General features: G+C 40.8%; 1 protein-coding gene across 4 annotated transcripts in view; it reads right to left on the bottom strand.

Annotated features, from left to right (window-relative positions):
* The window catches only part of FAM118A (family with sequence similarity 118 member A), a 26,498-nt gene extending 14,612 nt beyond the window's left edge, over positions 1-11,886 (bottom strand). For 3 of the 4 annotated variants that reach the window (XR_006416668.1, XM_044450853.1, XM_044450852.1), the window contains exons 1-5: positions 11,800-11,886; positions 7,065-7,122; positions 5,898-6,150; positions 2,328-2,549; positions 258-386 (exon numbers count right to left, since the gene is read on the bottom strand). Coding sequence is in view for 3 of the 4 variants with exons in the window: in XM_044450853.1 (XP_044306788.1) it covers positions 258-386; positions 2,328-2,549; positions 5,898-6,150; positions 7,065-7,111 (651 nt within the window). In the remaining variant the exon portion in view is untranslated. Of the gene's footprint in view, positions 1-257; positions 387-2,327; positions 2,550-5,897; positions 6,151-6,916; positions 6,962-7,064; positions 7,123-11,799 lie in introns of those variants that run through there. The other variant, XM_044450854.1, reaches the window with a different exon arrangement.
* Between the last annotated feature and the right edge of the window lie 295 nt (positions 11,887-12,181).

Raw genomic sequence — 12,181 nt, 5'->3', positions numbered from 1 at the left:
TCTACATCCCACCCCCTTTTCATTATTACTTTTGACAGCTGTCAAAACAAAGGCTATCTTGGCATATCCTTGGCTATACATCTGCCATTTTGTGGGACATTATACTTTCAACCACTGACTGCACTCAAGTATAATCCATCTGCAATATCCATTCATTTTAATGCCCCTTTCAACTGCACTGTACTTTTGAAACATTGCTGATTGTCCCTATATATAGCTTGAAAGTAAAGACCTATTTGGTCTCAATGTGCACATACCATCACCTCAGGATCTTGAGTAACATCTTTATATCCTAAGGGATCCAACACCATTCCACAGGGATCAGTATACAGCCCATGAATATGAAGAACTCCATATTTGATGTGTCCTTTTGCCCACTGAAGAACCTGAAGAAAGCCAAACAGTTCATTAGTATAACTAAATATTAGGAAGAATTTATTCATTTTGATGACAGTGCTAGCACTTCCCACAGGGCTTTTTTAAAATCATCTAAGTATGAATGGAAATGCCCAAATTGCAAACAATACACCAACACTAACACACACAGTTTTATTTGTTACCTGTTGAGGGCCTGCCATTAGAGGAAGGATTTCTAGAGAATCTGAATCTGATGTCTAGAACAAGATTCTGGAGTAAGGCATTCCCGTATGTGTTCTGCCCCCTTAACCAGCTGTTTTAACTTATCTGGGGCGTGAAACAGGCTCTGATTTTCAGATCAATGGATCTTTATTTGTACTGCAAAACACAGTAGTTTCCTCAAGCTACTAGTGTCACAGGTCACAAATAGCAATCCATGGGTCACAAGCTGGTTGCTTTGTAGCAACGGAGTCACTTTTTATTCTATAGTCTCAATGCCACAGGCAGCTACTGGCTTATCAAGCCTGTTTAATGTTTGAGGTCTTCTGCCTCAAGTGGAATCAGATAAAACCTGCTCTGGAATGCTCCTCCTTTCTCTCCTTGGTTTTTTTTTTTTCCAGGGGGGCAATTTTTATGAAAATAGTATACAAAATACAGGTGTTTCTAGTAAGAAATCTGAAAGGTTTAAGGCTTTTTTTGTACTGAAAGTGGCACTGCTGGAAAAACAGCCATTTCATGGTTGTTGACAGCTGTCAAAACAGCCATTCCTGCCCTCCCAGTGACTTGTGAGCCCTTGGAAAACCATGTCCCATAATCAGAAGGTGAGTCTGTCAGTTGCTCAACTCCTTTCCATAAGCTAAGTGCTTATGGAAGCAAAGGAAACAAGGAAAGAAAACAAAAGACTATTGTGGAGATAGGCTGTCTGATTTTTTGAAACTAGTATCCACAGTGAAGGATCATGCTAAGTTCAACTTTAGTTCTGGCTGTTTTTGAAGAAAATGGCTCAGACCAATGCAAATCTTTAGTATTTACAAGACAAACATTTTGTTGGTGCTAATCAAGTGAGCTGTCTCAAAGCCTCTCTCACTGCAAAGGAACAGAGACATGTATGTAATAACTGTGCTGGATCAGAAGGCCTTTCTGATCTAGCATTCTGTCTCCACAATTGCCAACCAAAAGCTTATGAGGAGCGTACAGGCAAGACACAAACACAATAATAGGCAAGTTTCCACAACAGATTTCATGCACATCATATTTCCCTGCCCCCCATCCCAAAAAAAGAGCTCAAATTTACTAGATCAGTTGCGGGGGGGTTGGGCGGGGGGAGTTAAGAACACCTTCTTTAGACAGGTATCAAAACTGTGCAGAAAAAAGAGGTGAGATATTTCTTTTCCAGGGAATCTAGAGGCTCATGGAACTGTGGAAAAGGTAGGCAGTGAGAACTTTAGCAAGGATTCTGGTTCAAATGACAGTAACCCGCGGTGTCTAGCTATGCATGATATGTTGCCATATCTTGCAAACCCAGTCAATCCCAACTGCAAAAACCATTAATAGAATAAGATTTTTTAAATGATGTGTGCCCTCAAACTATAAAAGGGCGGTTAAAAATTACTGTAGTAGAAAAATGCAGAAAACCACATAGCTGAAAATAAAACCATGTATAATCATTTGTTTAAACAAGCCTTTTGTATTATGAAGAACACCATCTAAGGAATATTTTGAACATGAAGAATTTTCCACCCACTATCATAGAAACACAGTATTCAAAACAAAAGAAACACATTCTTGAACACAATCCAATCACCACTACTTCCCATACAAGTCACATTGGAATGGATTTATCATGCCACTTCCATTCATTGCAGAAGTGTCTGGGATACTGTGCCCTTCTGTTACTAGCATTAAACATTTGACATTCTGTAAATAGAGTGGAAATAGACAGCTTCCAAAAGTGTATTTATTAGTCATACCTTGTCCTTATCTTTCAAGTCAAGAGATTCCATAGGTTTATTCTGTTGCTGGCCAAAGATTTCAAGTAAGTTGTCATAGTTTGTGGTCAACACCATTGTGCCTCTTTCCATGAGTCGGAGGATTGACTGCAGAAGAACAGGATTTTGAATATGTTGCTCCAAGTTATCAAAAACCTCCATCAAACAGTCCTGGAAAAAGTTGGGTTTGGCATCTCCTGTGCGCTGGGGCAGAAAAAGAAGAATGTCAAAGAGACAGGAATTAACTAAGGGCCTTTAGCAGTATGAGGCACTGAATGATGGAACCACCAAAGTATACAGCATAAGCTCTCCACAACTTGCAGCCCATCCACCATGCAGTGTGGTCTGCCCCCGCCTTGTTTTGCTACATGGATAGAATAGGTCTGAGCTCCAGTAAACAAAAACAGACTGTTTCAGTGATTTGGGTTACGGGGACAGGGAAAGCCCCAAATTATGTGTGCCTATGTGCAAGAGAGAGAATGATTTGAAGAAGGTTATCAGAAGGTTACACATTAAGACACTAAACACAGAGTGTCTTTCTGTGGACAATAAAGAGAAGGCCACCAGCTGACCGGCAAGCCAAACCACACTGCTCCCTGCTAAACAAAGAAAGCAGAAAACCGTTATTGCCATGCTACATGCACCTAAAGTAGCCATCCTAAAAAATAACAATTACAGAATAGAAAAGCACCCAACCCAAGAGATCTGCTTATATACCAAAGGCCTGCTTAAATAAAAAGTTATTTTCTTGCTGGCAAAAGGACAGCAGAGAGTGAGCAAACCAAGCCTCCCTTAGCAGCAATTTTCATAGCTTAGGAGCAGCCACCAAAAAGGCCCATGCATCTGAATGCTGGAGTCTCAAAATAAGAGCCTCTTGCAAAGGTCTTAAGAATTGGGCAAGCTCATATGGGAGAAAGTAGCCTGGCCTCAAACCTCATAGAGTTTTATAGGTCATAAGCAGCACTTTTTTATTTATTTCAGTTCTGTATCGCCCAACAGCTGAAGCTCTCTGAGCTGTTAACAAAAATAATTAAAAATACAAATCACAATACAATAAAAACAGCATAAAATTTCCATATACAAAATTTAAAACAGAACTGGTGTCAGGGGAGTAGGGATCTCCTCAGTGGGGAGATCATTCCACAATAAGGAGGTCACCACGGAAAAGGCCTCCCACTTGCTACCACCTGCCAAGCCTACCCTCCACTCCCAGTTACTACTCTGGCTACCACATTTTCTACATCCTCCAGCTTCTGAACTGTCTACAAGGTCAGCCCCACACAGAGTGCATTACAAATCTAATTCAGAAATTAAAAGAGCATGGATTACTGAAGCCAGGCTATCCCTGTCCAGGCAGGTGTATCCGGGCTACTGCCCAAAGCTGGTAAAAGGCACTCTGTGCCACCTGAGATTGTGACAATCAGGACCCTCTCCTGGAAGACCCCCAAGCTACAAACGTGCTCCTTCAGGGGGAGTGCCACCCATCCAGAACAGGAACACCCTCCATCCGGAAAGAAGAACTATCCACTAACAGCATCTCAGGTGTGTCTGGACTGAGCTTCGGTTTATTAGCCCTCAGCCAGTCCATTCTCGCAGTCAGGCACCAATTTAGCATATCCACAGCCTCACCTGCTGGAGATGAAAAGGAGAAATAGAGCTGCGTGTCATCAGTAAACTGATGGCAATGCATTCCAAAACTCCAGATGAGGCCACTCAGTGGTTTCATGTAGATGTTCAAGAGAAAGGGGAATGAAACTGACCTCTGAGAAATCCCATTCTGGAGAACCTATTAGGCCAAGCAATATTCCCCAAATGGAACAAGCCATCCAAATATTTATTTATTTAAAACTTTTACTACTGTTGTTGTTGTTATTGCTAGTTGCGAAGTTGTGTCCGACCCATCGTGACCCCATGGACAACATTCCTCCAGGCCTTCCTTTCCTCCACCGTCCCCTGGAGTCCACTTAAGCTAATGCCGATTGCATCAGTGACTCTATCTAGCCACCTCATTCTCTGCCGTCCCCTTCTTCTTTTGCCCTCAATTGTTCCCAGCATTAGGTTCTTCTTCAGTGAGGCATGGAATCTTGGGATGGCTCACAATCAGTAGGGGCAAAACCACTACAATGCACTACCTTCCTGCCTTAGCTCAGTCAGCTACCCCAGAAGCATACTATGGTCAATGGTACCAAAGCTGCTAACAAACCCAGGAATATCAACAGGGTCACACTTCCCTTGTCTCTCCCCTGAGAGAGGTTGTCATACAGGGTGACCAAAGCTGTTTCCATGAGGAGTCCTGGTTTGAAGACCAACTGAAATGGATACAGAAAGTCAGTCTCATCTAAGAGTGACTGGAGCCTGTTGGTCACCACCCACTCATAGGCCTTGGCAAGGGAAGCATATATTTAATGCTAATTTAATGAACAAATTTTCAGGTTCTGCCTCTAGTAATATGAAAGAACGGCTATAAATTCATTTCAATATGCATGGAGACTACAACATTTCAGAAAACCATGATCGACATACAATTGTGCAAACTAGGTTGATTTTAAATGGAATTTCCTACATGGAATGTTGACTATTGAGACTGCTGAAGAAACTTCTGGATAAAATGCACTCGGTATTTCCTAGTTAATCAAGTTACACTAATGGAGATTAGATTTTAGTGAGTTTTATTATATTTATCCCTATAAATGAAAAATAATTTATAACTGTTCAAGGAGCTAAATTCTGTCCTCTGTCCCTCTTCCTTATTTAAAACAAAACTAAAAAAAGGAAAAAAAGTGCACATGGCCCTCCAAGACTGCAACAACAAAGTGACAGTTCATAAATGCAGGACTGTCCATTCTCTGCAGCTTGCAGCAATCATTTATAAGTCCGTTCAATAGTAGGTCCCATTACATTTAGTGGGTCTTACTTGAGGCCAGAATGTGCCTGATCCTGCCTAATCTTGGAAGCTAAGCAAGGCTGGACCTAGTTGAAATTTGGATTGGAAACCTGAGTCCTGCACTGAGCAAGTGCTTGGATCTGATGGCCTGCTAGGCTCCTTCTAATGGTATGATTCTATGATTCTCTACTCCTGAAAATCGGGTACAGGATTGCAGTATAAATTTAAAAAACCACCCACCCTACAGAACCAGCTCTCAAATATCCTTCAAAAGTATAGTGTTTTCTGCAGACATCCTTCTACTAAATTACTATTTGCAAAACATTGTTTATATTATATATAACATTATATTCAATATTATAATATTAATTGCACAGCTGAACCCAGCTGTGAAATTGAACTGGGCAGTGATCTGGGCTTTAGCATTCCAGAACGTATGCAAAACCTGCACTCACAAAACCTTGCAATATGTCTGAGTCATTGCTTGCTGCACTTTTTTTAAATGAGACCACTTATGAAACAATAATTGCACAAATTCACAGCATAACAATCTTCAGTAGACATGGAGGAGCTCTCCAACAGAATGCTAGAATACAAGTATATCTTAACTGACAAAGAAGCTACATGTTTTGTTAAGTATTATTATAGAGAAACAGATAATTGCTCACCGGTGACATCTTCCGGATTAGGTCATGCGCAACCACAAGTAAATCTCTGTCTTTAGCCACTTTTTTGCGGAATTCAGCCACATCTCCAGGATGAAGCACCTCCAGCTGGTCAGCTGCTTCAATGACTGCTTCAATACAGCTCCGCCAGGAGCACAGTGCTGGGATACCTGGTGCTACAGCAGCACTCACGCCTGTTCCAATTACTAGCAAGAGTTCCCAGGGCTGCTTCCATATAAGGCTCTTTAGAAATTTCCTAGGGAACAGAAGTCAAACAGTCTATTTTGATCTTCTCAATTATGTAGTTGTTTAATTGCCTATTAGAATAATAATAAACTTTTATTTTTAAATAAGAAGTTACAACCCCTCACTGGAACTGACATTACAGATTAAATGAGAAACTTTGAAATCTTTCCTTAACCTGATGTCCATCAAGGGTTAGATCCAGGATCTACTTTCCATAAACTTAATATTGAGGGATCTCCATTCCCACAATGCCACATCTTACTCTATGCAACTGAGTCCTTTGACCCTCTGTGTAGCATTTTTTTGAGGGAACTGGAGGGGCTGCCATGTGGAGGAAGTGTAGAAGTTTGCTTCTAGCAGCTGAGTTGCTTGCAGCTAAATCTGGCTCCAACCCCAAATGATGTGGTATAACCACTTCTCTCAGCCCTGCCCAGCATATCCAATGGTTGAGAATGAAGCAAATTTTAATTTAAACCGTATGGTGGACACCAGGTTGGAGAAGATTGATCCTAATTAAAACTGGGCCTCTGCTGAACATGACTGAGTAAACATTATAGAAAGATATTGCCAATCAGAAATTTTAGCTAGATATAATAGTTATGTTAGGCATTGTGGCAAACTGCCATTTTAATCCTACTTCTAGCTACTTGCAGATAGGCAATGCCAAAGAAGTATTAAAGAGTTTTAATGTGGAAGAAACCACTGTGCCTCATCTAGCTATACACTTATTCTTAAGGAACATTTTTGTAATCGAAGCAAACTGCTATAAAATGTACCTTGGCATTTCTAAAACAGCAACAAGAGTAAATCACACAAAAGTGCTGTAAAGATATAATTGAAAAATACATTGTATCTTTGCAATACTATATAAAATCTTCTAATAATAATCCTCAAATAGTACAACATTTTAAAAAGTTTTATCACCTTGATTTTTGTTCACTTTTATTCATTGCCCTTTCTGCTGAATCCATTTTTTCTATTCCTGTGAATAAAAATGCAAGAATTCAGTAGACTGCCTCAGGGCTGCCTTTTTAACCAACAATTAATAGTTTAAATAGGTATTGGGACTGACAAAAACTTGGCCTTGGTTAGGTTGGTCCGATGACTCCCAAGCCAGCCTCTGTTGGATCACAGCTATCTCTGAAGAGGGGAGGAAGCTGGGGAGGCAGATTCTTCTTTGGTTACCATCCCTAGCAGCCAAAACCAGGAAGGGTAGATCCATTCTGCTGCCCAAATGAAAGCAGGATGAACTCACTGCTCCACTGCCCTGACTACAGGGAAGTAGCATGCAGAAGTCCCACCTTTTGCTCAAAGGAAGATGACTCAAGTTGCATGTGGGGCTGCCCTCTCCACTCGGCGCTCCTGCCTGAACAAGGGGTGGCAGCACAGAGCAGACGTCAGGGACGCTCTGGCAGTCATCTCCAAATGCCGATGAACTTCGGAGGCAACCCCTAGCCATGCTCTCTGGTTAGCTGCTTTGCAAGAGTGGCAAATGGATTTTGTTGTTCTTGCCAAGCAACTCACTTTTTTTTCAGGGCTTGACCCACAATGGGTTGTGTCATCTGGGTTCAAGCCAACCCTCATAAGGACTAATAGTAAGACCCAATGGTTGCTTGCTGTGCAAACTCAGCCAATAATTAATTTGTACTTTTCCACTTTCAATTTCAACTGAACACATGGTCTCTCTCTCACTCCCTGTACCCCACAGCATGTGTATACAGATCTGCCAATATAAGGTTAACAGATGATTAAGAGAACAGTGTCCACAAAAACTTAACCCGGAGTTAATGTATTTGTCTTGAAGGTGTCAAACAAGATGCTTTCTTGTTTTGCAATATATTTATAAATGACTGAAATGGTACACTAAAAAGGCATATCAATTCAACTTTATCCAGAGCAGCACTAAATGTTATGAGAAAAAACACAAGGGTCTAACTCTGTGCTTTCCATGTGTGTCAGAAGTGCACTGCAGGAGAGAACTGGTGGGCAGGAGGTCGAACTTAAGCATTTCTCCATGTTCTGATTCTCAGAAATGGCCCAAGAAATGTTGCTGCCAGATGCAAAAGGAAAGATTTTCCTCCTCCATACATTCCACATGTAGGAACCTCCTGCACTAATACCTGAATCTTACTTCAAAACTGACTACAGGTCAGTGTTGTCACCCACAGTACCCAAATGAAACAGGATAGCTTTATTTTTAAAAGTACTATAACGAGATGCACTGGGTTTTAATATTTTTATGGTATAACTTTGTTTTTGTATAACTTTGTTTTTGTTGTAAGCCGCCCCGAGGCTTTGTTGCAATGGGGGCGGCATAAAAATGTTTTAAATAAATAAATAATAAATAAATTTCAACAAAATGAAAATATAAAAAGAAAAAATAACCATACAGATTTGACTATAAATATTAATTATATATAAGCTTCATCAAGGGACACCAAATATTTATGCATGTATCCACTTGAAAGTAGTATTTTTATGCCATCCATTCAAATGCTGAAAATGTGGTTAGGGTCCTCAGTCCATTGCCTTGTAGCAAAAGAACTGTTATTCTTCCAATATTGTAAAATTAGCTTTTTGGGTTGACAATAAATGTGGACAATTCATTTATGTTGACCATGTGTTAGCTGCCATGAAATAGATAATTTAAAAGGTGTGTTTGAAGAAATATTAAAGAGTGTTTCAACACAAATTTTATCTATACTATAATCTTATCCTCAAAAGGGAAAACATCTGAACTTGTCAAAACATAAAAACATAGAAAAAGAGCGAGTCAGAAGGGGTCTCCTGGTCCATCTAGTCTGACCCCTGACTCCAACCAACTCCGTGCACGACATGCCCACCATGTCCATGTCTAGCCTATCCTTGAACACCCTTACAGATGGGGCCTCAACCACCTATTATTATTAAAGGAAACCTTAGATTATTATATTATTAAAGGAAACTGTAGCAACATTACACTTCCAACAATTAGCTTAGACAAAGAGACATTAAAAAAATGTGATATACTTTAACTTTGTATTTCCTGAACAAGCCTAGTAAACACAAATCAGCCAAAGCAACTTACAACTCTTCTGCACAATGAAATTTGTGATCATTATGACTACTCTCCAGATTTAGCAATATCATGTATGATTTTTTTAAAAATAGGGCTTTGTGTTTTTAATAGGTTGTTGACAAGAGGAAAATCAGCGGTAGATTTCCCCCTCAACTGGTCTGCAAACCATGAAACAGCTTGTTCCACTACTGTTAAAAGACAACAAACACTTCCAGAAAAGCAAAAAGTTGGAACCATAGGATTGTGCAAAGTTTCATCTGAATTTATAACTTGTGGTAATGCCTTGAATCTTCATTGATTTCCCAAGATAAATCATACTCCTCTTTATGAATTCTTAAGCTCCATTCCTAAGCACAAGGAAATTAAAGTGTTTGGGACTTCATTTACTGGAAATCCTGAAGATAAAAGCTATGAAACTCAAGTAACACTGAAGGAATTGCATTTGTACAGCCTCTTAAAATAAGGATGGAAATATTTTAAAATTGAGATACCACCTGTTTGCATTGTTGCATCTTTCATTTTACAATTTTTCCTAATATGCATATTGCTTAGAATCTAAATACATACTGATTATTATTGTTCCAATGTCTAAAAAATGCAAACCAGAATGTAAAGCTTTAGTGTGGTGCAGTAGTTAGAGAACTGGATTCAGGTGATCCAGGTTCTAGTCCCTGCTTGGTCATGATGCACACTGGGTCACTGGGCCAGTCACTGACTCTCAGCCTAACTTACTTCACAGGGTTGTTGTGAGGGTAACACTGAGAGAAGGATCAGCTTTGGGTTTCTTGCAAGTGGAAAAAAGGTCAAAATAATAATAGCAATAATCATTATAATAATTTGTTCTTAACAAAACAAAATATCTACCTCATCTATCAACTAGGCTACATAATCCCTTTCTAATTCAGTGCTTCAACAGTACTAGCACCTGAGCTTAGCACACACAATAAAAACCAAAGAAAACCCTGCAGATTTTCTTCAGCCTATTACCTATCTCATAAGAAGGGACAAGTAACAGGAACTGCCAGGAACTAAAAATAGAAGACATTAGTGGTGCTATTTTGACCATGTTACATGAAATTATGTGAGACTTTTTACCATTTGAATGCCAATTTGTGACTTCACAACTACCCTAAGAAGAAATATTAGAAATGGCACTTTAAAGAACATATATTTTAAAAAGCAAACAAGTTCACACAAGCATGAGTACTTCAGCACCCAGCATTTGCAAGCCAGCTGAGCAAAGTTCAACATCACCCACTGAGAGGGATGGTTGGTGACCTGTAACAACAGGGGGTTGAACCCAATGACCTTTTTGGCCCCTTTCAATGCTACTATTCTATGATCCTATGACTCCAGAAATCAGGATGCAACAACAAGAACAGGAATATCCAAAAAAGAAAAACCTAACCAAGTGTTGAAACGCAGCTCACACACTTTTACCCATGCTGATGAGCACCATCTCCCAAAAGGAAAGGCAAATAACAGACCACTAGAAGAGATTTTAAGAGGTGAAGTTACAAGCCATTTTAACTCATATCCAATTCTCCAAAAGACTTTTCCCATTATAGGATGTGCTCAGAAAACAGGGGAAAGAGTGCCAAGTGAGAGTATGATGCAAAAATGAGTAAAAATGGAACAGCACAGTGAGAGAGCCCCCAACTCCCCCACATACACTCAGAATATCTTCTTCACATTGTTTCTCACCACTGTCCCCCATGTTTATGCTTTCCATCTCATTCACAGATGTCTCTGTGGATTGCTGTATGACTGAGGTTCCATTGCCTTCATGAGTAACAGGGCAAGCGGAAATCCAACAATTACATCTACTAGCAGAAGCACTTCACCTGTTGGATTTCTTATTAGCAAAGATTAAAAGAATTGAAACTTACAAAAGTAACCTCTAGGTCAGAAAAAAGTAGGCACATCCAACCACTACTCTTCGGCATTACAGGGGTAGGTTAATTCTATGCAACTCTTCACCATGCTGCAAATTATTTTTGTACAATACTAAGTTAAGGGCTTCAGAGTGTCTCAACCCCAAAAAATTTATGGGAGGCATTTTCCCATTTCCTGCATAGAGGAACATGGTCCTTTCCTGCATTTTCAGAGGCCGGGGGAAGAGCGTGCACCCACAGATGAAATGAAGGAACAAACAGACATGAGGCTCTTCAAGACTAAGAGCAACCGAGGCATGTTAATTTTCCCCTCACAAAAATGGGGGAAGAGAAGCAGAAAATATCGGAAGGTGGCGGGGAAAAAGTCACGAGGAAGGCTTCCTTAATAGAAAGCCTCAAAACAGATGTCGTCCGTACCGGCTATAATAACGAAGAAATTATCGCAGTTTCTCTCTTCCCCGTCCCCGCCGAAGAATCACTTTCTCCCCTACCCATCCCCATGTTAGAGACCCATCTGGCAAAAAGCTTCAACCCGCCCCCTTTCCCTTTCCCTTTCCACAAGCGACAGCTGTCATCGCAGCGGCAAAGCAACCTTCTCCGCGTCCAGCCAGCCATAGCAGCGGCGGCTGCCTGTCGGAGGGGCTGGACTCCTTCCGCCTCGGCTCGGCCTGGAACCACGCGCCGGACCCTGTTTCTCTCCCTTTACCTCGGCCCAGCAGCGCGCTGCGAAGCCTTGCTTCGGCCCTCTATTCCCGGCTGCGGCTGCCAAAGAAGAGGCGGCCGACGGAAAAGAGAGTGGCCCGGCTGACTCCGCCTTCAGTCGGCCAGCCTCTCTCGTCGGCTGTCGACTGAAGGATGCCAACAAAGAAAAGGGAGCCAAAATAATACGGGTTTCTACGGAAGCCCACAAATATGTAAACACAAAATCCAATCAGCATGGAAAACTGGTTACAATCGGGCCTAAGGGGCGAAAAGAACACCCCGAAAAGAAAGTTACGAAGCAAAACAACAACAAATTGACAAGATTCTTGGGATTTCTTCCATTTCCTTAAACTATAATCAAGTTATACCTGGAAAGATTCTTACAA

Source organism: Varanus komodoensis, unplaced genomic scaffold (assembly GCF_004798865.1).
Source record: "Varanus komodoensis strain SLA01 unplaced genomic scaffold, ASM479886v1 scaffold69, whole genome shotgun sequence".
Lineage (NCBI taxonomy): Eukaryota > Metazoa > Chordata > Lepidosauria > Squamata > Varanidae > Varanus > Varanus komodoensis.
Note: the sequence above shows the minus strand (reverse complement) of the source record. Positions and strands in the feature narration are given on the sequence as shown.